This window comes from Anabas testudineus, chromosome 4 (assembly GCF_900324465.2).
Source record: "Anabas testudineus chromosome 4, fAnaTes1.2, whole genome shotgun sequence".
Lineage (NCBI taxonomy): Eukaryota > Metazoa > Chordata > Actinopteri > Anabantiformes > Anabantidae > Anabas > Anabas testudineus.
The window spans coordinates 25,865,142-25,891,946 of NC_046613.1; the positions used below are offsets into that span (position 1 = coordinate 25,865,142).

The 26,805-nt window shown below is 43.4% G+C and overlaps 2 protein-coding genes and 1 long non-coding RNA gene across 3 annotated transcripts; 1 reads left to right on the plus strand and 2 right to left on the minus strand.

Annotated features, from left to right (window-relative positions):
• Positions 1 to 1,630: 1,630 nt before the first annotated feature.
• LOC113151060 lies at positions 1,631 to 2,826 on the minus strand. The gene is made up of 2 exons (XR_003297697.2): positions 2,629 to 2,826; positions 1,631 to 2,103 (listed from the first exon to the last, which is right to left on the minus strand). It is a non-coding gene; the product is annotated as an uncharacterized LOC113151060 (long non-coding RNA).
• Positions 2,827 to 3,696: 870 nt separating this feature from the next.
• Positions 3,697 to 19,587, minus strand: map1sa (microtubule-associated protein 1Sa). Its single transcript, XM_026345211.2, has 7 exons — positions 19,004 to 19,587; positions 15,582 to 15,683; positions 15,215 to 15,297; positions 12,851 to 12,991; positions 9,579 to 12,768; positions 6,869 to 7,092; positions 3,697 to 6,451 (listed from the first exon to the last, which is right to left on the minus strand). Exons 1-7 carry the CDS (start codon positions 19,146 to 19,148, stop codon positions 6,296 to 6,298), a joined length of 4,041 nt encoding a protein of 1,346 aa, XP_026200996.1. The 5' UTR covers positions 19,149 to 19,587; the 3' UTR covers positions 3,697 to 6,295.
• Positions 19,588 to 20,896: 1,309 nt separating this feature from the next.
• On the plus strand, positions 20,897 to 25,547 carry trmt13 (tRNA methyltransferase 13 homolog). The gene is made up of 11 exons (XM_026346280.1): positions 20,897 to 21,205; positions 21,784 to 21,830; positions 21,938 to 22,004; positions 22,086 to 22,145; positions 22,221 to 22,290; positions 22,537 to 22,643; positions 24,012 to 24,191; positions 24,295 to 24,367; positions 24,443 to 24,517; positions 24,602 to 25,010; positions 25,177 to 25,547. The coding sequence occupies exons 1-11, from the start codon at positions 21,074 to 21,076 to the stop codon at positions 25,370 to 25,372; spliced, it is 1,416 nt and encodes a 471-aa protein (XP_026202065.1). The 5' UTR covers positions 20,897 to 21,073; the 3' UTR covers positions 25,373 to 25,547.
• The last annotated feature ends 1,258 nt before the right edge of the window (positions 25,548 to 26,805 follow it).

The following is a 26,805-nucleotide window of genomic DNA, read 5'->3' on the forward strand; positions in this document are numbered from 1 at the left end:
TCGACCAGAGAGGACAGAGACGAGAGAGAGAGAGAGACAGAGAGAGACAAAGAGGACAGAGAGAGAGAGAGGACAGAGAGAGGAGAGAGACAGAGACAGAGAGAGAGAAGAGAGAGAGAGAGAGAGAGAGAGCAAGACAGAGAAGAGAGAGACAGAGACAGAGAGAGACAGAGACAGAGAGAGAGAGAGGAGAGACAGAGACAGAGAGAGAGAGAGACAGAGAGAGAGAGAGACAGAGAGAGAGAGACAGAGAGAGAAGAGAGAGACAGAGAGAGAGAGAGAGACAGAGACAGAGAGAGAGAGAGAAACAGAGAGAGAGACAGAGAGAGAGAGAGAGAGAGAGAGAGACAGAGAGAGAGAGAGAGAGAGAGAAACAGAGAGAGAGAAGACAGAGAGAGAGAGAGAGAGAGAGAGAAAAAATCGCCCACCCTGAGCCTGGTTCTACTGGAGGTTTCTTCCTTTAAAGGGAGTTTTTCCTCTCCACTGTTGCCTAAAGCTTGTTCAAATGGGATTGTTGGGTTTTCTATATAATTCTGTATACAGTTCTATTCTGTAAGGTCTTAAACACTGTAAAGTGCCTTGAGATGACTTTTGTTGTGATTTGGCGCTATACAAATAAAATTGAATTGTGCAAAGACAGAAGTTCACAAAGAAGAAATTCTGCTGTCAGGAATGATCCGAGTCTCTGAACTTTAGAAATTCTGCAAACGAACACAATGTGCGAGAGGAAGTACATGAACATTGACGCTGATGTTATCTTCGGACACATGCAGGTGAACAGCGAGTATACCCCCCGCCTCAGCCTGCTAACTTGTTATTTAACTGATGCTAATATGACCCCTGTGCTCCCTCCCTTCAGGTGTGACAGAAGACACAGTATGTGTGGGTGTGGCTCGACTTGGTGCAAATGACCAGGTGATCCGCACGGCAAAGTTACGTCAGCTGGCATCATGTGACCTTGGAGCCCCACTCCATTCATTGGTTATCACTGGGAAACTCCATCCGTTGGAGGTGGACCTGCTGCGACTGAACGCAGAACCAAACGCTCTGCAATACTTGCGCATGATTGACAGCTCCACGTACGCTTCTTAGGACTCACACGTTTTGTCTGTGAGGTCCCCAAAGAAAAAGCAGACCGAACAACCCATGTTGACGACGTCCCACAAGCCTAAAACCACAGTGGGTGGTGACAATGAAAACACCAGCACTCAGAACACGCTGCGGAACACGGGTTTATCAACAGAGTAATGATAAAAAGATTCAACTGATTAAAAAACGTTACAGAAAGTCTTTGATCTGTGTGCGATGTCCTCCTGCTAAATTAAATTACTATATTTATATTCCCACACAGGAGAAGATCTGAGCCACAACAATTAAAGGAGCAGTTTACCCAAATTAGACCAATCAGAATCGTTACTAGGGGACAGGACCACTCCGTGAACGCCGTCCTACCGTGGTCATTTTGGCTAAGAATCACAGAGCATGTTTATTTAGCTTACAAAGCCAAAAAGTAAAAGCTCTGACTGAAAGTACAAACTTTAACTTGACGTGGCCTCGTCCTCTCCTGTTGAGAAACACCTGCACACTGATTTCTGGGAAATAAAGCATAATGATGATGAATGATCAAAAATTTATAGTGATCAGCTGAGAAAAACATTTATTACAGTCGAAATAAAAACAGTCACATGGTTTGGTCACATGTTTGGCACATTTAGAAACAGTGTGACATCACAATCACAATGGACCAATCAGTTTTGGTCCAAGCAGTGATGTCACAGGGGGAGGGCAGGGCTTGGATTGTCTGATTCATGATGAAGGCACTTACCCAAAATGCTTTGCTCCAAGGTGAAGATTGGGGGGAGGGGGGTAATCACGTTACCTGTTGACAGGTAAGTAAAAATAAAAATGGGTTGGGGAGGGGCCGTTTGAGTTCATGAGGTTCTCAGTGTCCCCCCCTCATCCCCGATCCTGGTCTCAGTTTGTCTGTGGGGGGAGAGGGTCACCTGCAGCAGCTTCAATGCAATTGGTCCCGGTTGTTCACAGGAGGAGGGGTTTCTACATGGCTGCTGTGTCAATCTGAACGTAGAGCTGTCGCACGCCGGCCTGTGGGGAGCAATACTGTGCTTAATGCTGCGCACGATACTGCAAATTATACTACGGCTGCAGCACGCAGGCCTGTGGGTAGGACCATTATCAACTTCTCTATTAGGTTTTCTAACCTGTGTTTATTTTTCAAATAAATTTTTTAAATTAATTCTTAATTAAAGTTTGGTAAAAGTTCAGGAACCTGCAAAATAACGATAAAAAACCTGAGAAGAAATTGAGATGTTTTCGGAAACGAATTGTGTTGATATTTTACCATAGCGCCTACCCATACTGCGTGCAATACTACGTATAATACTACTGCTAAAAGTAGCTGCAGGCTGGCCTCTAGGAAGTAATACTGTGTCTAGTACTGTGTATAATACCACTGTTACTGCAAACGATTCAACTGCTATGGAGACACAAATGGCTAAATATTACTGCGAGCAGTAACACTACTACATCATAGGTACAGTTAGTACCAGTACTGTAGCCGACACTGCATGTTCCTGTGTGAAGCTGTGGAACTGTGGTGCGTTCAGGTACCTGTGTGAAAATGTGGTGCGTCTGGCTGAGGATCCAGCGTGTGTCGGCGTCAGGGGCAACCAGCAGCTTTAATGTCCCGATGTAAACATCTGTGCACAGAGTCCAGAAGTGAGGCTCCTGCAGGTTGTACACTCCCTGAAGCTGCTGCACCTGAATGCAACAAACCAGGACGGTAATAAGATACCGAGCAGGTTCAGGTGCCCCACATCTTCTTCTTCTTCTCTTTCGGCTTTTCCACATCGGGGTCGCCAACCAAGGGGAGGGGGGAGAGGAGAGGAGGGGAAGGGAGGAGAGGAGACAGGAGGGGAGGAGAGGAGACAGGAGGGGAGGGGGGTGTGAGGAGACAGGGGAGGGGAGGAGGGGGGAGGAGAGGGGGCGGGGGGGGGGGGACAGGAGGGGAGGGGGGGGAGCAGAGGAGACAGGAGAGGAAACATGAGAGGGGTGGGGGGGGGACAGGAGGGGAGGAGGGGAAGGGAGGAGAGGAGACAGGAGAGGAGACATGAGAGGAGACATGAGAGGGGAGAGAGGAGAGGAGAGAGGAAGGGAGGAGAGGAGGAGAGGAGACAGGAGGGGAGGGGAAGGGATGAGAGGGGGCGGGGGTATAGGAGGGGAGGGGGGGGAGCAGAGGAGACAGGAGAGGAAGGGAGGAGAGGAGACATGAGAGGGGGGGGGGGGGGAGAGGAGACAGGAGATGGAGGGGAGAGAGGAGAGGAGAGAGGAAGGGAGGAGAGGAGACAGGAGATGGAGGGGAGAGAGGAGAGGAGAGAGGAAGGGAGGAGAGGAGACAGGAGGGGAGGGGAAGGGAGGAGACATGAGAGGGGAGGGGGGGAGAGGAGACAGGAGAGGAAGGGAGGAGAGGAGACAGGAGAGGAGAGAGGAGGGAGGAGACAAATTTACAAAAGTAATAAAAAAAATCCACAAACCTAAAAATAAAATAAATAAATTTTATACGAAAAAACAAACAAACAAAAAAAGATTTAAAAGTTTAGCAAAAAATTAAAAAACAAAAGAAAACAAAAATGTGATTTTCAAAATAAAAACACTGCAGACACTTTCTTAAATGCTACCTTTATTTTGAAAGGGACCAATTAGAGTTAGTGTTTCAGTACAGAAAAGTGTTTGTGGCCAAAACAAACAGCAGCTGACATCAACAGTGAGTGTGCTTCTTAATGGGGGTTAAGAAAATATATTATCTCCAATAACTTAAGGATTTTCCTGTCATTTGTAAGTTGATTCAAGTTCAGTTTTACAGCTATTGATCAATAATAAAGTTGAAATATTAACAAAAGTCATCACTTAGAGAAAAATCTTAAACATCACGAGTTAAACGTAATTCAGTGACAATGACATGTTGCCATAATTTCACAAATCATAAATATCATGATTAAAATCCAGATTATAGGAGGTCAAAGGTTTAAAATCTGAATTTGATCCTAACTAAACTATCACATGGTGGTAGGCTTTTACCAACAAACGGTACATTTAACTGGAGTACAAGTCCAAAAAATGTCATTTTACAAGAAAAAGTCAAAATATTCTAAAAAAAAATAAAGTCAGTTGTAAAACTGAAAAATAAATTCTTAGAAACAGGCACCGTAATATTTGGCAAATTAAACCCTGAATAATCTTTTCTCTAAATTATGACTTTCTTCTAACAGTATTACAACTTTTCTTTCTAAACACTGAGAAAATTTATTTTGCAGCATTTTGAACACCGCAGAGCAACAAAAGCAGAAAAACTGACCAGGAAATGTTAATGAAAACAGCGGTCTGGTCCTTTAACATTCAGTTAAAAACTAAATTAAAGGTTTTTGTGTTTGACCATTAAAGCTTGAAATTATTAAAGTTTTAAAAAATGAAATGATCAAATACTTCTTAAATTGTGCAGAAAAGATGCGAGGAGCTCGTACCAAAGTTCATAGTCATAATGTCGCCAAACTGCAGACGTAAATTTAGAAAAGGACAAATTATACAAAAATAAATAAATAAGTTAAAGATTGAAATGTTTGTTGTTTTTTTCTGGTAGAAATAAAAATAAACACGTCAGGTTTTATCTTCGAGATTTCTAAAACAAAAAACAACTTAACGATCTGATATTGATCACTGATTTTTCGACCGGCTGCTGCAGCTTTAAATCTTTAGAGAGGTACTACAAGTCCCAGAGAGCACTGATGTAACATCTGGCCAATCGGACAGCTTCACACACTGTTGCCAGGCAGATTACAGTAGTGGGAAATAAAGGGTGCCCTTTGTAGAACATGATAGACAAATTCAAGCATTACAGATTAGGTTAATTAAAGATGAATTCAGTGAGTGTAGCTCCACTGAAGATCATGGATAATGTAGTATAGAGTCCACAGACTAAGTGAGAGGAAAACCTGATGAACCTGAACTAGAATAATCATCAGTAATTAACACAATAAAAACTAGAAGTGGAAATGCAACATGCAATGGAGACATGGTCCCAAACACATGTTCTTTAACACGGAATCACATTTGTGTGTGCTGGGTCAGAAACTTCATGATAAACAGGATTAAAGCGATTTGTTGTGATGATGAAACCTGTGTCTAGTGTTTATGGTCCGGATCGTGGAGATGAAAGAAAGATGACTAATTATCACTAATTATCAATTATCTAATTATCCGTTTCAGATCAAATGGTTTTACAAAAAAAAAAAAACTCTTATACTCAGGGTTATGTTGTGGAATCTTAGAGACTGTTTCATAACAGTCTCACATGATGAAGAGATGAAAAAGTTATAGCTTCACCTTCTCATGTGTGAGCATGATGAGAGCAGGACTCAGTTACAGGAGCATCATCTGTGTAAAACCAGAATTAAATCTAAAAATCAAAAGCTGGTTTAGCTGGAAGCTAATCTAACTACAGTTCCCAGTTAGAACCAGTGTTTAATATCTTCAGTGTGTGTGACTTCACCTATTTTTAGCTGGTTCCTATGGCTCTAGTTTGTGGACATGTCTACATTACAGCCCTCACGTTCGCTCAAGAGCTGTGGTGAGAACATCTTAGGAACAACATGGCTGGGGGCAGGCACGTCAGGAGAACCTGCTGAACCTGCGACCAACTCTCGGTCGGTGATGCTGCAGCTCGTAGACGAACTGACTGACCCTGGAGGTTATGGTTTCACCAGCAGGTGATTTTTAAACTTGTGTGTTTCTACTTTATTGACACACATTCAGCAAACACCTGCTCTGTGGCTTCCTCTGGTCTGAAGCTAAAACACTTGTAGGTTGTCGTCTGGTTGTTCTATCTGTGGCATTTAAAGATTTCCAGTTCAGCAGACCTCTTTCATTCAAGAACCAGAATCTGCCATGTGTCCTTAGACTAGAACCACAGGAAGGAACAGAATCATTTCCTGTTTCATTCAGCTGTACTGAAAATATGTGAAGTCGACCTTAACTGGAGCAGGACTTTGAGTGCCGAACTGATCCAAACTGGACCTCCTGCTGTTACCAGAAACTCCTGACCCAGCAGAGAGGAAGTGACAGTCACTAATAGGTGGTAATGATGACATTACACAGGTGCAGGAGAGGTAAAGGAAAGCGTTCCAGCATCTTGTGCAGACATGTTTGCGGTAACCGTTGCATAAATCTTGGCAACCCTCTCCGGGTACCCCTGTTGGATGGTAACACGCGAGGTGGGCGGGGTTCAAAACTCCACCTTGCAGGCAGGAAAGGTCTCGTCCTGCATGGCCACGGTGCTGTTGCTGCCCAGCACGGTGACACATAGGTCCCTCTGCCGCTCGTGGGTCTCCTGGTACCACTCATGCATCGCCAGCGAATCAAATGTTGGGATCAGAGTCACCTGAGAACAGGTGAGAGACAAACAAATCAATCAGGTGACAGGTCATAAAACAAAAAAACAAAACCATGGTCCCTCAAACCGGGTGGACACTTCACTGACTTTGTGGGTCAAAGCTGAATCAGGCTAAACTCTGGGGAAAAAGTCTCATCCCCATACACAATGTGTCAACGCAGCACAAGACGGTGACAAACATATCTCGTCCAGGCCGTGATTTATGTCTAATCAGAGTTTGTTCCGCTTTCAGATGTTTTCAAGGCACAGAACAACTTAAACGTCTCACAGGTCTGATTACTTACTAATAATCACAATTATGGAGAAGAATTTCCCTACAGATTCAGTCTATATTGTAATTATTTCTCATTTAATCCAATTGTGAATTTATTCTCACAATTATAAGTAAAATGATATCATGTCTACCTGAACCTCTGGCCAGCTGCTCTTCCCCTCCAGCAGCGAGTCTAAGATGCTCCTCATAGACACCTCTTTTACAGGATCGTCTCCACTGGCAATGTAATACGAGGAACGGAGACATCTGAAGAAATCTGCATCCACTGTGGAGTATGCACAGCCGGATGGCAGGTAGGCCAAATCCACATAGACCACAGCCCCCTCAGAACCTGCAGAATTTGCAGCTTTGGAACCTGGCACAAGAAAGAAGAACAAGATCATAACCACAAAGACATTGTTCCTGTAATAATGCACAGAGGCCGCATTTTTGGTTTTTGTTTGTGCCACCTGACCGCAACGTCCCAGGCCAAATCCGGCTAGGGACCTTTGTTGCATGTCCCTCCCCTTCTCCTTGAGACCTAGACGTAGATTTACTGAAACTATGGGTAAAGTTTACTTAACATTGAACAACCGTATGAAACAAATAAATGCTTAGTGTGCAACATGGAGAACTGGATGACTTGTTGTGCTGGATCCCTCCCTTGTGGAGAACTACAGGCCAGTCTCTCTTGAGACCCTGAAACGTGCAGCCTTCAATCAACTCTCTGACTTTCTTTTCCCAGAACAACCTCCTCAATGTAAATTAGTCTGGCTTTAAGAGTGGTCACTCCACAGAAACGGCACTTCTGACTGTTGTGAAATTCCTACGAGTGGCAACAGCTGCAGGTAACTCTTCTGTCTTAATTCTATAAGACCTATCTGCAGCCTTTGACACTGTGAACCATCAGATCCTTATGGCTGCGCTCTCAGACTCGGGCATCTCTGGATCAGCTCTAGCCTGGCTTCAGTCATACTTGTCTGAACGAACCTTTAAGGTATCCTGGCAGGGGCGTGATTCCACCTCTCATAATCTCTCCACCGGTGTACCGCAGGGCTCTTGGTCCTCTTCTTTTTTCCATCTATGCTTCTTCTCTAGGCTCTATCATCCATTCACATGGCTTTTCCCATCACTGCTATGCGGATGACACACAACTCTTCCTGTCCTTTCCACCTAATGACTCTACCGTCTTCGACACAACACAACACAACATCAGCATTAACATTGGACCTGCGGTGATTGTCCCTGCTAAGACTGCCAGAAACCTGGGGGTCATCATTGATGATCAGCTGACCTTCACGGAACACATCGTCACAGTCTCTAGGTCGTGTAGATATGCCCTCCACAAAATCATAACGATCAGACCCTACCTGACGGAGTACACGGCCCAACTCATTGTACAGGCACTGATATCTCGTCTCGACTACTGCAATGCACTGCAAATGGGGTTACCGGCATTCACAACCAAACCCCTACAGATGATCCAAAATGCAGCAGCACGCCTCATTTTCAATCAACCAAAAAGGTCTCATGTCACACCGCTCTTCAGATCTTTGCATTGGCTTCATGTGGCTGCAGGAAGTTCAAAGCTGTATCTTGCCTACAGAGTGGTCAACTCTACAGCTCCAACTTATCTCAGTTCAATCATTCAGGTCTACATCCCCTCCCGTCCACTGCGCTCAACCAGTGAACGGCGTCTGGTGGTACCAGCACCACACAGTAGACACCAAGGAAAACTGTTCAGCAGTGATCCCACGATGGTGGAATGAGCTGCCAAACTCTGCACGCTCAGCCACTTCACTTTCAATATTTAAAAAACTGCTGATAACAGAACTCTTCCGCATCTTCCTTTGCACTTGAAAAAAAAAAACACCTTTCTGCTCTCTTGTTCTCACATCTCTTGAAACAGAAACCCTTTTTCGATAGCACTTTGCTTTGATGTTTTTTCTCCTTGACTGAGATTTTGTTTGCTTGTTCCTCACTTGTAAGTCGCTTTGAATAAAAGCATCTGCTAAATGACTAAATGTAAATGTAAATGGACAGTTTTGCTTTTTCAAGTAGAGTATGTGTTTTTATCCAGATGTAATTAGGGTGTAGTTTACTCTTGATTGGTGATCTGTATTAATTTTCAATATAGTCCAGTATGCATATAGTTAGTGCTAGTCTCAGGATTGGGTAGATGAAAAGAGGGGATAGAGAGAAGAGACAAACAGGAGGAGACCAGAGTACTCATTCCCAGGGCCAGGAGGCTGCAGGCCGTCCAGGGATAACAGCAGCCAGCATGCCCACACCGACACAGAATCCTCAATTGTCACTAAGCAGCTGCTTTTTACTGTAACATCTGTTTCATTGTCAGGCATGAAAATCAGTTGCTGAAATCATTTCTTTTTTTTTTATGTGGTTGTTCGGTGTACTAATTAATATAACCACACAAAACATAAATAAATAACATGATTATATTAATATTAAAATAATAATTAGATGCAGCAGTAATTTTCTGTGTTGTGTTTATGTATTTTCTAGGTCCTGAATCCTGCCACTGGCACGGACCCTCAGAACACCTGTAATTTAGATAGATCCTCCTAGATCCCAAGTTCTTGAGGGATGACGACTCAATGGGGACAAGGGAAATCAGTAATGTGGCTTTACTGTCAGGGTGGTGTGTGACATTACATGGTATATGTCTGAAAGCTTTAAAAATAGAAAGTAAATGGACCATGTGGTAAGAATGTATGAGTTCTACATAGGGTATAGTTTACACAGTTAGTACAATTTGTGTACAACCTATAGACCAGATTTCTGGTTTCTACTGTATTCTGTTGCTTTTATTGCTCCCTGAAGTGTTATCGGGACTATGCCTACCTGAGGATGTCAGTTTTGCTGTTCCAATTTTGGATCCACCAAGTGAATTTCGGGCTGATGGCTTTATGTCAATACTGGGCGCTGCCTTTAGGGACCCCGTGGAGCTGCCAGCCTTGCTCTTTCCGTTCTGGGCTGTGGTACCTCCAGAGGCTACCTTCTGCATTGCACTTGTTGGTTTCTTGGTCTTGGCAGCTAAACTCTTCAGGTTCTTGCTTGATGCATCAGCCTCTGAGTCTGCCATGCAGGCTCCTGGCTGGGGTGGTAATGGGGGCAGATCCTTCACTGGAGCAGGTGGTGGGTCGTGGGAGGAAAGCTGCCCTGCCCTGTGGGCATAGTGCAGACTGAAATGATCTTGTGAATGACTGGGTTGAAAGAGACTACTGGAATCATCATCAGAGTCAACGTCTGCTGTGATGGAAGGACAGTCCTCTGTATCCGGGGGGACGTCAGAATCTGTGGCTGTTGGGAGGGAGTCGCTAACTGATGTGGGGGGAGTTTCCTGGCTGTAGGCTGAAGGGCAGAGGCTGCTGCTCTGATCCTGAGGGTTGCTGTTGTAGGAGATGTCCGGGGAGCCACCGGTGGCATAACCAGGGCCGATATGCTGATGGTTCTCTGGAGTCTTGGGGTGCTGGAACTCACAAGGTGATACCAGACAAAGGTCAACATCATGTGGTACATCTGAAATGAGCTCCGACATCCTGTGGATATGCTCCTCTGATCCATTCCTACAATGGCCATTATGGGACAGCGTCCTATGTAAGGCAATCCCTGTGTTGGAATCCGAGTCACTAATTTGTCCATTGGAACAGACTCTGTATTCTGTGAGGCCTTTGGGTGACAGTGCAGCCGGCGGCAGCATTTGCTCTAAAGAAACTGACAAGGATTCATCAACCTCTGTGGAGTGAGGAGAGCCGACCTCAGCCGGCATGGAGGTCATCGTGGGAGAGGAATCTGGCATAATGTCTTTAAAAGGACTCAGAAGGCTAGAGTGTTTATCCTGAGAGGATGTGGAGTTTTCCAGACCTTCCTTCAGAGAGCTCAGGTCTGAGGTCCTACAAGAACCTCCCTGGTTGTAATCCTCAAAGCCCAGACTGGATACTCTTGCCCCAAGGCTACTGTCCTCACCCAAACCCTGAATGTCTTCTTCAAAGGACTGATGGAAAGGGGTATGTCCTGCACTATTAGGGGCTGAATCTGCAGAAGAAACCAGCTCCAGAGTTTTCTCCTCTGAGCTCACACAGAAGTTGTCTCCCACAGCTGGGTGGTACGCAGATGGAGTAAGATCAAAGTTCACACTGAGATCACTTTTTGGTGTTTTAGCAGGAGGTGACGAGGCATCAGCCAGTTTCTGATCAGTCTCCAGACAGCGAAACCTTTCAGGACTCTCTACTGTTGGGGTCTGATTTCCATTGGTATTTACTCCATCAGAGTTCACGACTGCCGCGGACGTCTGAGCTCCGTTTCCATTGTTGTCTACCAATTGAAGGTTTTCAAATTCAGACGCCATGTCCTCAGGGGTTGACATCTTGGAACAATCTAACTCTTGCTGGTTTTCCTGCTCCTTTAGACCAGGTTTTCCTTTTGTCCATTTGTTCAAAAAGTCTTTCTTTGGAAGAGTCCCATCTTTCTTCAGAGCCCCACTCTTGGTCAGAGCTTTCTTCAGTTCTGTGTTTGCATTTGAAGCTACACTTGTTGTTTTCTTCACTTCCTTAACAGCTGGTTTTGCAGTTTTCTTCTCCTCTGTTTTTGCATCCTTCTTGCTGTCTTTTTTTGTTTTCATACTTAAAATTTCTTTCTTTAGAGTATCTTTCTTTTTCTCTCCAGTCTCTTCTTTCTTTACAACTGTAGCAGGAGGCTTCTCTTGCTTCCTTTTCACATCCCTTTTCTCTTCTTTTGACCAGTCTTTCTTTGGAGACACTTTTTCTGCAGGTTTTGATGGCTTTAATTTAGCATCTGCAGGTTTAGGCTTTTCTTCCCCATCCTTCTTATCTTTTGGTGCAGTGTCGCTGGTTGTCTTGGGCTTTATTTTTATCTCCAGTTTTTTGATGTCTACTCGTCCAAACTTGTCTTTCTGTAAGGCACTACTGGGTCTGATGTCTTTAGGCTGGGACTTGAGGCTTTCCCGACTCTCTGCTCGTTTTGGTTTCTCAGTTTTGGCTGTTTCAAGGTCCTTCAAACACACAGATGGATGTTTGAGGAAATCTAGATGTCTGACTTTTTCAAGTCCATCCAGAATCTTGGACTGGGGTGTGCAGCCTGGGAAAAGGACACGTATGATCTTCTCCTGAGGACTGGATGGATGCCAGACCAGTAAAGCACAAATGGAAACAAGGCACGGTAATGAAAGATCTGAGACCTTTACATTTGATTCATGGTTTGGCCAAATCTGCATTAAAGCTTCAAGTTCTTTACTACCAGTGACTGGATTCAGTGTGTACAGCTCCAAGCGGCCAACTCCCATCTTTTGAAACAAGATAACCGGTTCTATAATGGGTCCATTGGAACGGCTGAGATGTTCAGGTTTGATTGAGAGTCTTTCTAAGTTCTGCAGAGTGAGTGCCACCTGGTCACAACTCCGCAACTCACTGGGAGTGCCCTGGATGGACTTCAATTTGATGGGAACATTGAGGAAAACCACCCCAATCTCCGGAGAGATCAGGTTTTTCATCCAGTTCTCATCAGTCTGAGAACCAGAAGACTCATCCTCCTGCTCAGCTACTTTCCTCTGCAGTAGACTGTTTAGTCCGGGGAGATTGTCCACACCAATGTGGGTTAGCAGTATCGAGTCAATTCTGTCCAGGTGTCGAACCAGCTTCCAGAAGCAGGAGCGGGGGTCAGATCCACCATTTACCAGGACGTTAAAACCATTTACAGCAAAGAAGGCGGAGTCCCCCCTCCCACCGGGAAAAATATAACAGCAGGGCCGAGATAGCTTCAGGAACCCCACAGTGGTCGGGGGCTCCAGCAGGTCAAAAAGCGACTCAGGCTCCAACGACTCCGACAGGTACTCCGTAAACTCCTGCAGACCCTCCATTTGTGGGAGCACAGGGGGAGGGTTAATCTGGATGTTTATGAAGTTTTTCAGGTTATGGTTTTCCACAGCAGAGTCCTTCCAAAGACCATAGCTTGGACAACTGAGGGTGAGGCTGGCTTTCACCGCTGGGTCTGCTGAACTCAGCAACTCTCCAACCTATAAAAACACACATGATTTAAAAACTCGGATTTGATCTCAGATCTGCCCGAAACAGACCAGCAGGCCGGTGGTTCCTGACCTCCTCATCAGAAAATATGTGGATGAAGTCATTCAGGGAGAAGCAGCCTTTCTGCAACACAATGTCTCCGGTCTCTTCAACACACTGGCCAGCCAGCACCAACAGTTTATGCCGGGATGGATCACAGATCAGCCGTCGGACCTGAGAGCACAGGCAGAAAACAGAATTATGCCTTTTTACAATTTGTAATCACAGAGGTGTCAACTGCACAAATAGTGATTCACTAGTGACAATAGTGACTTCAAACATCAACAATGATTTGGGTGTGATTTTTTGTTGTTGTTTTGTTTTCCATCATTCAACAGATTCTCATATCAAAGATTTTAGAAAAGTACATGTCTAAACACTTTTCTAGCTGCAGACAACTATAAAATTTTTGACTAATTGCAATCTGGTTTTCGGAAACATCACAGTACAGAGACCGCCCTCTTGAGGGTAACTAATGACATTTTGTTGGCCTCTGACGTTGGTATGTGTTCTATTCTTGTCCTCCTTGATCTTAGTGCTGCTTTTGATACAGTAGACCACCAAATTTTGTTAGACCGGCTAAAGCACTGGGCTGGAATAGAAGGCACTGCACTGGACTGGTTCTCTTCATACCTTTCCGATAGATAGTTTTGTGTTACCATTAATAACTGTAAGTCATCTTTTTTCCTGTGAAGTATGGAGTCCCACAAGGTTCAGTGCTGGGGCCAATCTTGTTCTCTTTGTATATGCTCCCTTTGGGACATATTATTCGTAAACACTGTGTTTCTTTTCATTACTATGCTGATGATACTCAGCTGTACTGTCCCTTTAAGATCTCTGACCACGGGGGATTGACTTCCTTACATCACTGTATAAATGAGATAAAAAGCTGGATGGCTCAAAATTTCCTGCAGCTGAATTCTGACAAAACATAAATAGTTGGTATCAGCCCACAAAGTATAGCCAAACACATTTTGCCCTGCACAGATTCTCTCCTAGATAATTCTAAGCCCACTGCAGAAAGTCTTGGTGTTTGGTTTGATAGTAAACTTAACTTTGAGCATCATGTCACAAAGCTTGTTCAGGCATGTTTTTATCATCTCAGAAATATCTCCAAAATACATTCAATATATATAAATAAATGTATTATTATATTATTATTATTATTATTATTATTATTATTATTATTATTATTATTATTATTATTATTATTATTATAGTAAAGAGTAGACAGGAAACATGGGAGAAGAGGGGAGTGCGACATACAGCTAAGGTCCTCAGCTAGACTCGAACCAGGAACAGTATGGTTATGTGTTGTGTACTGTAACCATAATTATGTTTAGGGCTGCTGTTATGACCAAGTTTACAATCTCAGGCTTTCACACTCAAATCTGATTCTTTAGATGTGATGTGTGTTGATGTTTACATTTACATTTAGTCATTTGGCAGACTTATCCAAAACTTTATCCAAAGCGACTTACAAGGGTAGGCAGGGTAAGCGTAAGGAGGTCATGACCAGTTATTGTTTGCCTTCAAAAGCAAAAAGAAAACAAATATTCTCCACTCAATTGTGTAAAATTGGCTCCAAAGCATGATGAATGTGCACTGAACTTCTGCGTCATAATAGCAATTACATATCAACAGTGAAAAACAGCTGTGCATGCAGCTCTCCGTCTTAAGTTTTGATCCATATTCATGTCCACCATGGACAAATGATCACTGCCTTATCGACTCTACCGTTAAAACACAGTCTGTGGATACTACAGCATCATATCTTTTAAATTGTGGTAAACTACCGCCTGATCGTTACACCAACACACACAATGGAAATTCTGTGGACCGACTGCACACATCCAGTTTTGCAAACCAAAACTTGTGCACACTTATCTCTGACCTGTAGCCCAGTTAAACACCTACAATATTAATGTCACCTGGTGGTTTTAATGTTGCGGTGCACAGGGCTCTGCAGCTCAATATGGTAAGTTCGTTCCCCCGGCTCCGCCAACCTACCAATTCTGTTCACATTTTTTATGTTGCCAAACACAGAGAAAGCAGCAGTGGCCGTTACTAACTTGCTTAATGTGGAAATCAAAGTTTAAAAAAAATGAAAAGCCTTAGTCCAGTTGTTGATCTAATAGTGCAGACAACAGAGAGGAGCAGAGCAGCAGAGTTAGTCAGGACCACAGACCCAGTAACTAAACAACAGACGGGATGAAAACAGTGGACAGAAAACAACAGGAAGTTAGTCTGAGATGATTTAGCACGATAATGTTGTATAACATCACTTTTTGATGTGTGCTAAAGGCTAAAGGTGGTCCAACAAAATATTAAGGTGTGCGACTTGGACGAGCAGTGTATAAAATCTGATTGCTGCCTCTGTTTAGGAGCCTTTCTCACCTCTGAACAGACGAAATCGTGAGCTGGATTCACCACAACATGAGTGTCCAGGATGTCTCCGCTGTGCTGCAGAGTCCTCTGACCTGCAGGAGTAAGCACAGCAGCTGCTCAGAAACCAAACACACAGCAGGACAGGTGATCCGACTCTGACGTGAATCCATTCCATAAATATAATTTAAACTTACAAGACCTTTACAACCTGAGACTAATAATAATTAAGGACATTAGATGGTGAAATCTTAGTAAGGCTTTTTGTTGGGATTAAGATTAAGACTGTCCATATGTCCTTACCTTTAACAGTCTACATTAAATAAAGTCATCCAAAACACAGTAAAGTGACAGTAAAGTGTCACTTGTTTGTTCTTACCTCGCACTTCTTCTGACAGGAAGGCCGAGTGTCTTGACACAAAGAGTTTCAGCTGCTGATCCAGGACAGATACATCCAGATCCACAGGCCAGCAGCGAACACCTGAAACACAATAAACACGATGATTTAGCTTTAAAGAAAAGATAAAATGTGAACCGAAAGATATCTGTTAAATCTGGTCTGTGGTGAGTCTGGCAGAGCGTCTCAATCACTTTACATTTGTAATGAGCAACAGACGACTTTAGCTGGATTCTGGTTGGATCATTAAAACATAATTCACATTCACTGAATAAATCTGATAAAACGCTGAGGGTCTCTAATAGCTGAGACCGGTTCCCGTTAGTGGTCACATTAGAATTGAGATAACTGTTCTACTATTTCATTTTTAAAACAACCAGAAACTACTGTTTTCCGTCACATGCAAGATTTTTTTTTTCTCTCAACCAACACGAGGGAGGTTTGCTTAACTGTACTCTGCTGTGTTCAGAGGTCAGTCTGGTACAGCATCCATGTTACTACATCAGTCCTCCTGTGAGTGCCATGCTCCATTTTACTGTGACTGTTAACATGACCTTGAGATACTTGAACCCCTTCAGCCCCAACATGAAGGGACAGTTCAGTTTCCATGAACCACGTCCTCAGACTGGTAGGTTGTGACTCTCAGCTGCAGAACGCCCCTGGAGGCCAGGCCCAGCAGCAAGGTTATTATTAATATTCAGGAAAAACTGTAGGATTGTTGTTTGTTGTGTTCATCGTGTCTCTGTGATGACGTGTAGTGAATCAGCAGTTCTCTGTCCTCAGGCTCAGAACACGACAAACACACATTCATTTTTACAGTGAAGCTGTTCATGTTCTGATTTATGCTGTTACACAAGCTGCAACCATCACTTCTGACTGAAGCTGGACTAGAATGACGCGTTAATGTTTCGTGACATTTATGTTCATCCCTGGCCAGGGACGGAGTAAAAAAGCATCTTTATACCAAAAGGCCAAAAGTGTAGGATTGTTTAACAGAGATCCAGTAAAACTAAGCACTGCTGCTTCTTCTCATCACTGTTTCTAGTGCAGAGGTGTACAGCGTGTGGGTACATGTCCTGTACGATCCACAATTCTCGCATGTTCTTAAACAGAACAAACATGGACAGTAACCAGCAGCTGGAACTGTTCATACAGAGACACGACCAATACAGATTAGATCGCAGAGTATTATAAAATAAGGTGACTAGATTCAGTGCCATCCACACAGTTGGTGATGACTGCAAATATCAAGAAGCTGCAGTTTTGCTAGTCTTGGTTTAAGGATATGTATGACAACAGACCCAGGTCCATTTCAAACCTGCCTAATATTGTTAATGTGTAGAACTCTGATCCACATGTGATGGGATCAGGTCTATTTGGGGGTGGGGGGAGATTCCACAGATGGGGACTCTACAACATTACTGCAGCTGAAAACCCCTTCAGTTTCTCCTGTTTGTGCCTGCAGGAAAGAGACTAAACTTTGGTGCTTGATTTCACTTCTTCCTTTACACCATAACTCCATAATTTGTTTTATTTTATACCAACATTGTCGCTCAGGAGATTTCTGATAAGTCAGCTACTATACACACTGTTTGTGACGACTTCTTGACTACAGGGAGAAAACTGAAGCCGAGGACTTGAGTCCAGTTCTAGCAAAGAAATGCTGAAAAGGACCAACAGGCCTAAGGCCTCAGTGTGTGGGTGCAAAACAAAGTTCAACTAACTGAGCCGTTTTTATCATGTTCAAAAAAATTGCTGCAGATGTGAAACTGGTTTACCAACTGTTCGTATAAGACTATAACTATAGAAGACTATAATTATAACTCTGCATTGACAGAACAATCTGTTGTGAACTAAACTCGGACAGACGTCACACACAATGTGAAACGTCAGTCTGAGTTTGCTCCTGTCTCTGCCAGATGACCTGTTTCCTTCTCAGCTAACAGGAAGCTGAAGGTATTTAGCAACACCACTTCTTCTTCTTCTTCTTCTTCTTCGTCAGCAGCCAGAAAAGAAGATGAAGAGTGAGGACTTACAAACACACTGAGCCAAAACAGGCTGAAGACAAACAGCTTGAGACTGAGGACTATTAGTATTATTCCATTCTAAAAATTATTTTCAGAGACTAAAACAATTAGTTTTAACAGAGAATTAGCTGCTTGGACAATTTTGTTTAGTGTACCTAGAATTCATATTTTTATGTTAAGATCAGCTCTAGTTATGTTGTTTAATAAGAGATTTTAGAGTACATTTGTCTTATATTGTAGTTCAAACAGCCACTGTGGCAAAAGCTAAAGATCCAAGAGATCCAAGCTATTAAACACAGATTTAACTGGTTATTAATGAACGCTAGAAGATATAACAGGTATTTCTGTGACTTACTGTAGATTTACTACAGTTATAGTACTCTTTAGGTTTGTTGTAGTAACTCAGAGAAGTAGCTGGTAAAGGTTCATATTTCATATTTTAGACAGTTTATCTGCTTTTATAGGAACAAATAAAAAACTGTCAATTTAATAAAGAATTTAACTAAAAAAAACTTCCGGTCGGGGGATTTTCAAAATAAACTAAACTCCTTAAAGGGAACAACTGTGCTAGATGTGATACTAAAAATTGGATAGAGTTGATTAAAAGTTTCCTATACAGCTGTTGTTTAAGGAAAAGTCGATCCTCACATCATAAAGCTCCAACCAAATGTGTATTAATTAATTCTTTAACAGCCAACAGAAACCAGACATCAGGTCTTAGATTACACATCCAACAAACAGCTGAGACCGGATCTAAAACTGATATTTACGCCACATTTCGTCTGAAAAGAAGAAGATGAATCCGTGAGGACTTGAATCTGACAGGATGTCTGAGTGTCAGATCTAAATTTAACCACAAAAACCAGGAACAGCTGCTTCACAGGGCGGAGAGGATGCGACTATCCTGTTAAAAATCCGCGTCCCCACTGGGTGTATCTTCAAATTACCATCATGTGGTTGAGGAATAAGTGTTTTAAGCCAAGACACCTACCAAGCTCAAAATGTAACTTTGAATTAAGACTGCTGCGCTGGTTTGACCTGCGAAATGCGAAAGAGGAAACAAGAAGCTAAGTTAGCTCGCTAACTATGTGGTTAGCGCGCTAGACGTATTTTATCCAGGGAAATGTTGTTTATCCGCGGTAAAAGCTGCAGACAATGAAACTATACCTGCATGTGTTTAGTTTATAATGCACAGTTAAACCCTGGAGTGAATTTTGAGGACATACACCGAAACGTTTTACATGTTTTTAAGATGTGACAGTTTTGGACATAACACCAGCAGCGACGTCAGCCACTCCGAACGGTTTTATTGTGAAAGGCCCCGCGGACTTCCCGCTCTTTGACTCTCTGGTACCGATTTACTTCCCCACAACTTACCTGAGTCTATCTGCTGCAGCAGTCGCTCCAGCAGGCCGACAGGCCGCAGTGATCCCACCACCACCAGCACCGAATAGTCCGCCACCGCAGGCCCAGAAGAACAGGGACCGCCGCCCCGCTCCGTCACCACCGCTGCCGCCATCATGGACAGTCCAGTAATGGCGTCAGGGCACTTTCACAGGCCCCGCCCCCATCTTGTTAGAGGCGGGAATATGTGTGAAGTAGTACCTGAGGCGGCCAATCAGAAAGCAGACCAGAGAGAGCGCTTGGCCAATCAGAAGAGACTTTGCTATTAGCAGATTTCAATTTGCAAAGTGAACGATTTTAGATAATTTTTAAAATTTCAGATAAAGAGATTTGTTTAAATTATATATAAATAATAAAGTAGAAAATTAAATTATGGCAACATTCTGGGCAGCAAATATGTGATATTGGACTATGGCTGGGTAGTGTAGTGGTAACATGTCCCACAAAATCATGAAGTGAAAGACTGGGGTTTAAATCCCATCTGTGGCCTACTCCAGTAGGGATCCTTAGGCAAGACCTCCTCCATCCCGACTAGACTCCTCAAAGATGTCTTACCTTTGATCAGCACGTCCATATTAGATCAGATCAGTCTATCTTTACAAATAGGCTACGTACCACAGGCTTTTAAGGTTGCTGTAGTCAAGCCAGTACTCAAAAAGCCTACTCTGGACTCAGGGGTTTTAGTGATTTATAGACCAATATCCATTCTACCCTTTATCTCTTAAATTCTGGAAAAGGTAGTTTCTAAGCAATTATATGACCACCTGCGCAGCAATAACTTGTATGAAGATTTCCAGTCAGGATTTAGAGTACATCATAGTACAGAAACAGCACTGGTAAAGGTCACTAATGATCTTCTACTAGCATCAGACAATGGACTACTCTCTATACTCGACATGTTAGATCTTAGTGCTGCATTCGACACTATAGATCACAACATTTTATTACACAGACTGGAACATGTCATTGGGATTAAAGGAACAGCACTAGAGTGGTTTAAATCATATCTATCAGATAGATTTCAGTTTGTACACGTTAATGATGAATCTTCCATGCACAGCAAAGTTAGATATGGAGTTCCACAGGGATCTGTTCTTGGACCGATTCTTTTCACTTTATATATGTAGAATGGGAGGCAGAGCCTTTAGCTATCAAGCCTCTCTCCTGTGGAACCAGCTCCCAGTTCAGGTTCTGGAGGCAGACACATTTAAGACTAGACTTCAAACTTTCCTTTTTTATAAAGCTTATAGTTAGAGATGGATCAGGTGACTCTGAACTATCTCTTAGTTCTGCTGCTATAGGTTAGTCTGCTGGGGAACCTCTACTGATAAACTGAGCTCCTCTCCTCTCTCCTTTCTCCTCTATCCATTCAAATGCCACCATTTCATGTCATTAACTTTGTGTCTTCTCTCTCCTGTAGTTGTGTTTCCTCCTCTCTGTCTCCCTCTCTCTGTACTTTTCTGCAGGTATCCTCCTCCTTGGAGCTGTACATCTCCAGAATCCAGTTGACCTGCCCAATGTTATTGCTGCTTGTTGTTGTCTTTATTGCCTGCTGTTCTTTTCTCTCTTCTCTTTCCACTCACCCCAACCGGTTGAGGCAGATGGCCGCCCACTATGAGCCTGGTTCTGCTGGAGGTTTCTTCCTCTAAAGGGAGTTTTTCCTCTCCACTGTTGCCTAAAGCTTGCTCAAATGGGATTGTTGGGTTTTCTGTATCATTTTTTTGTATAATTATTCTCTGTAAGGTCTTAAACCTTAAACACTGTAAAGTGCCTTGAGATAACTTCTGTTGTGAATTGGCGCTATACAAATAAAACTGAATTTAATTGAATTGAATAAAGGGAAATTGTTTGGTTAACTAAACTAAAACTACTGTAGTTGTATTGGTTTGATCTAACTGTTAACTAAAACTATTGTAATTGTCATATTTTAGATTTAACTTTTTTTTTCGTTTGAACTAAATCACTGGCGTTTCCGGCTATTTGAAATTAGGTTAACTCAGGTATTTCCTACAGTTTTATGATCCCCTGAATGCAGCCTCCAACATGTCGGCCCCCGTACCCGCCGTGCTCGAACCCGAACCGGGCCGCTGCGGGTTTTACGTGGACAAAAAGAAACGGTTCTGTAAAATGGTTGTCGGGACCGGGAAACGGTTCTGCGGAGAGCACGGCAACATGGTGAGTTCACGGACACAGGCCGTAACGGAACACAGACTAAAGCTAGACCCTCGTGTTAGCAAGGATCTGTTCGGAAAGCTAACTATCGATTTCAGCAGACACGAAGAACCGGTGACGTTTGTCAGTCCAAAAACTCGGATAAACTCCCATTGTTGCTCTTGAGACATATTTAGAATCTACAATAACTATTTCCTACGGGAAAACAAGTTATTTAGTTTAGTTAAAGCTTCAGTTTAGAAACGTTTCATCATCCAGATGGTTACAGCAGTCTCTGTGAAGTCATAAAAAGGCCATCAGAATAATGGCAGATGATTTAAACGTCGTGGTTAATTAATAGTAGAGGAACTGATGGTTATGTCTGTGAACGAACGATAGTGATGATACTTGACGAACACAAACTGGGCCTGATGTCCTGCACTAATCACTTTGAAGCCACCTTACAATCTTTAAAAAGAAGAGGTCAGTTGCATTCAGGGACAGTTCAAAGAGTACAACAAAATATAAACCAAAAATCAAGATTTGGACAATCATACACCGCCGTTATACGTCAAGGAGCTGTGAAGTGTTTGTGTTTTTAGGAGAAGGGAAACAGCAAGAGGATCGTCTGCCCTCTGGACCCCAAACAGTGAGTGAATTAATTAGAGAACATGTGTCTGCTAACTTAATAATGTGCGGTAAATCGTCACGTTAAAGCGACTGGTTCTGTGTGTGTCTGTGTTTTTGTCCCTTCAGCACCGTGAGTGAAGACAAACTCGACAAACACCTGAAGAAATGTAACTCCAGAGAGAAACCCAAACCTGTGAGGTGGACTCTTTATTTTAATCATCCATGAATCAGTGAATTAGTGTGAAGTACTGGTTTAACTTGAGCCGTTCTACAGATTTATTACGTTGAAAACATTAACGCTGGAGCAGCTGACAGGGAGGAGACACTGCACCAGGTAAGGGCTGCTTTGCAGCTTCATTAACTCACACTGATGAGAGTAATTATAAGACAGATTCTGTTTGCGTTTCAGGTGAGTCTGTGTGAGTGCAGCAGGACACAATTAGAGAGTCTGGTGGACAAACTTAAGACAGCGTTCACAGGTGAGCTGCTGCTGCTTCTTCTCTTCGTGTTAAAGATAAACTTAAGCTTGACCTTGATTTTTTCCAGAGATGGTTTGCCTCAATGTCTGGAGAAATCCAGAAATAAATAAATAAATATATATATATATATATATATATATATATATATATATATATATACACACACACATACTTCAACTGAACACACCTGGACAAAGTGTTGTTTTTCAGTGGTTTTTAGTCAGTGTCCGACTTTTGTTGTCTCAGGGCTGCAGTGCAATGTGCAGGACAGAATTCTGTCTCATCCCGTCCTCCAGGAAGAACTCATCAACCCAAACAATGGAGATTCTGCCTACAAACACCTGAAACAGCAGGTAAACGTTAAAACACCTGAACGCACCTGTGGTTTATTTAACTCTGAGTTGTTGAGGTCTTTGATATAAAGAGAGCAGTGATGCAGGAGGTCAGGACCAGGTACCTCAGACTAGATCATCAGTTATGCAAAATGGTAGTGCGCATAGGAGTCTGAAAACATTTCAGACCTTAAACAATCACTTAAATTCAATTCAATTCAGTTTTATTTGTATAGCACCAATTCACAACAGAAGTTATCTTAAGGCACTTTACAGTGTTTAAGGTTTAAGACCGTACAGAGAATAATTATACAAAAAATGATACAGAAAACCCAACAATCACATTTGAGCAAGCTTTAGGCAACAGTGGAGAGGAAAAACTCCCTTTAGAGGAAGAAACCTCCAGCAGAACCAGGCTCATAGTGGGTGGCCATCTACCTCGACGGGTTGGGGTGAGTGGAAAGAGAAGAGAGAAAAGAACAGAAGGCACAACAACAACAACAACAACAGAAACAGCAAGCAGCAAGAACAGTGGACAGTTCAACTGGATTCTGGAGATTTACAGCTCCAGGCCGAGGATACCTGCAGAAAAGTACAGAGAGAGGGAGACAGAGAGGAGGAAACACAACTAAAGGAGAGAGAAGACACAAAGTTAATGACATGCAATGGTGGCATTTGAATGGATAGAGGAGAAAGGAGAGAGGAGAGGAGCTCAGTTTATCAGTAGAGGTCCCCCAGCAGATTAAGCTATATCAGCAGAACTAAGAGATGGTTCAGAGTCACCTGATCCATCTCTAATTATAAGCTTTATAAAAAAGGAAAATTTTAAGTCTAGTCTTAAATGTAGAGAGGGTGTCTGCCTCCAGAACCTGAACTGGGAGCTGGCTCCACAGGAGAGGGGCTTGGTAGCTAAAGGCTCTGCCTCCCATTCTACATTTGAAAACTCTAGGAACCACAAGTAAACCTGCAGTCTGAGAATGGGGAGTTCTGCTTGGAAGATATGGAACTATGAGGTCTTTAAGATAAGATGGAGCCTGATTATTAAGGGATTTATAAGTGAGGAGAAGAATTTTGAATTCAAGAGTTCCAGCAGAACCAGGCTCAGGGTGGGCGGCCATCTGCCTCAACCTGTTGGTTCAAACCTTGAAACAACCATTTTAAAACACTGAATTTGCACAAATTATCACTACTGTGTTTTTAATGTTTATATTTTTATCCCGAAACCGAAAGTGCCTACAAAGGTTTGTTGTATAATGACAATAAAGGTTCTCTTATCTCTTATCTAAACACAAATGTGATTTGCGCTGCTTCCTGAGTTAAATTTGCAGTGACTTGATCAGCACCAAAGATCTGCAGGACCAGAACCCCATTACCAGCCTGTGTGTCCAGTCCTCTATCTTAGGTCACCTGGAGGAGCTGGGGCTGCTGGGAGGGGGCCGGTGCTTTGTGGAGTTTGGAGCAGGTCGAGGGAAACTGTCTCACTGGATCCATGAGGCCCTGAAGACCCAAGACCACTCTTGCAGAGACCTGCAGCTGCTCCTAGTGGAGCGCTGTAGTACCCGCTTCAAGGCACGGTGAACTTTACATCAAAAAAACACAATCCTTCTGATGTTTCAGGTTTGTTTGTTTGTGTTAAAAGAAACCTGGTCTGAGCAGTTCTGTTCTGTTCCAGGTTGACGGGAAACACCAGGATGCTGCAGTTCAGTTTGAGAGGCTGCAGGTCGACATCCAACATCTGGATTTAAGTAAGAGACCAACATCTGGAGAGGGATGATTTCAGTATGGACTCTTTTCTCTGATCTGTGGATGTTTGTTTCCAGGTAAAGTCCCGCTGCTCAGGAAGAAGAAACTGCCGTTAGTCGCAGTCGGGAAACACCTGTGTGGTGCGGCGACAGGTGAGGCCAGTCTGCTTCACATCTGAAACTCTGATTACTTGTCTTGCAGAAGGTAAACTTAGCTGGTCTGATTTCTGTCCTCAGATCTGGCGCTGCGCTGTTTGTTGGAAAATCCAGTACTTGGAGGCCACGCTGAACCACCACAAAAACGCCTCAGAACTTCAGAACCAGCTGCTGACCTTGACCCTGAAGCAGCCCCAAATGGTGGTCTTGTCTCTGGACATGGCTCTGACCGTTGTCCTGGTCCCGTGCTCGGCCTGGCGGTAGCTCTGTGCTGTCACCATCGCTGTGAATGGCGTCACTATGTTGGTCAACAGTTCTTCCTGCAGCGAGGACTTGGTCCTGCTGAGTTTTCAGCTTTCTGTCGGATGTCCAGCTGGGCCACATGTGGTCGCAGACCGTCCAGTCAGGATTGCCCCCCTCAGGATCAGACCAATCGGAGAGAAGAGGATGAGGACCATGAACCAGCAGAGGAAAGAGACGCAATGAACGGGTAGATATCCAAGCTCAAACCTCAGTGATAGGTCAGGGTCCCTCAAAGCTCGATGTCCTAGTTTTTAACACACTGATACATTAACGGGTGAACTGTAGATGACCTGTAGATTTAACGTTCCTTCAGGGACGTGAGCACCAATCACTTCCTGTTTCTGTCTGTGCAGGTTCCTGTCGGCAGCTGAGCGCGAACAGCTCGGCCGTCTCTGTAAAACGCTGATCGACAGCGGCAGACTTCACTTCCTGCGGACTAAAGGATTCAGCAGCAAACTGACGCGTTACGTTAATCCCCACGTCACACTGGAGAACATTTTACTGACTGCTGTGCCCTCCACCGAGCCCTCCTCCACCGAGACCTCCTAGTTCACCGGCGAGTCCTCCTGAGGTTCAGGCTGCAGAGACTCAAACTTCAGCTGAAACATTTTGTTTGTTAATCAACAGATTTTGAAATAAATTCTAAATCTTCTGGTTTTGGACGACGGAGACATTAGGAGACGTCAAAGTGGACGTTTATAAGCAAATAAAAAGCATCATTTTAGAAACTGTATTTGAAAAGTTCAAATGTTTGTTCAAACTTTTAAAGTTTTTTATTTCAGCAGTTTTAATGAAAACCTGTTTCATTAAAACTGTCACTTAATGAACTGAAGGTTTTTGTGGGGACTCTTAGGATCCAGGTCCTGGTTTTCGTGTCAGCTCGCTGACAGGTTGGTTATCCCAGGTACAGCACCCAGAGGTCACAGTACTTTGTCTTTTAATGCCTTGTGTACACTTTCCCTATAGGTAGTTCTACTTCAGTAACATTTTCAGCAGTATTTTTACAGTGTAGCAATACTTAAATAAGTAATTAAGTATTAAATAAGTAACATACACAGGCTCAATGACTACAGACCTGCAGGCCTCACGTCTGTTATTGTGTAGTGTTTTGAGTGAATAGTCTCTCAGCACATCAGAGATGCCATTATACTTCATAGAGCGCTGAGCCACCTGGAGAATCAAAAGAGCTGTCTGAGGATGCTCTTTGTCTAGTACTGCTCTGCATTCAGGTCAGCCATCATCGTGGACATACTAGTCAACAAACTGTTCAACCTGCAGGTCCCATCCCCCAGCTGCATCTGGATTAAACATTCCTCACAAACAGGCAACAGTCTGTCAGGCTCGGCCCCCACCCCTCCATTACACTAACACTCAGCACTGGTTCCCCTCAGCCCTCTACTGTACCTATGACTGCACTCCATCCCACCAACCAGTACTACCATCAAGTTTGCTGATGATACTACAGTGGTTGGGATGAGATGGAGAACCTGTCTGTCTGGTGCTCAACAACCTGACACTGAATGTCCATAAAACTAAAGAACTTATTATGGACCTCAGGAGGCACAGACAGGACCACGCCCCACCTCTTCATCAACAGAGACCATGTGGAAACTGTCTCCACCATCAGATTCAGCCACATCTCCTGGACTCCTAACATCAAGTTCTTAGTGAAGAAAGCTCAGCAGCAGTTTTTTTTTCCCGAGGACCCGCAGGAAATGCAGCTGCTGCTGAGCTGACTTCACTAAGAACTTGATGCTGGCTCATAGGAGACTCCACACATCCCACTCATCACTTGTTTGAAATGTTGCCGTTTGGTTGGCGCCTCAGGTCAATAAAGTCTCACACCACCAGACTAACAAATAGCTTTTTCTCCTGGGCAACTCAGACTGCAAACAATAACTGAACATTATCCATGTTTTTGTATGTTCTTTTAAAATTGCTCTTTTATTTAATTTTTTATCATTTATGTTCACGGTGCCCTG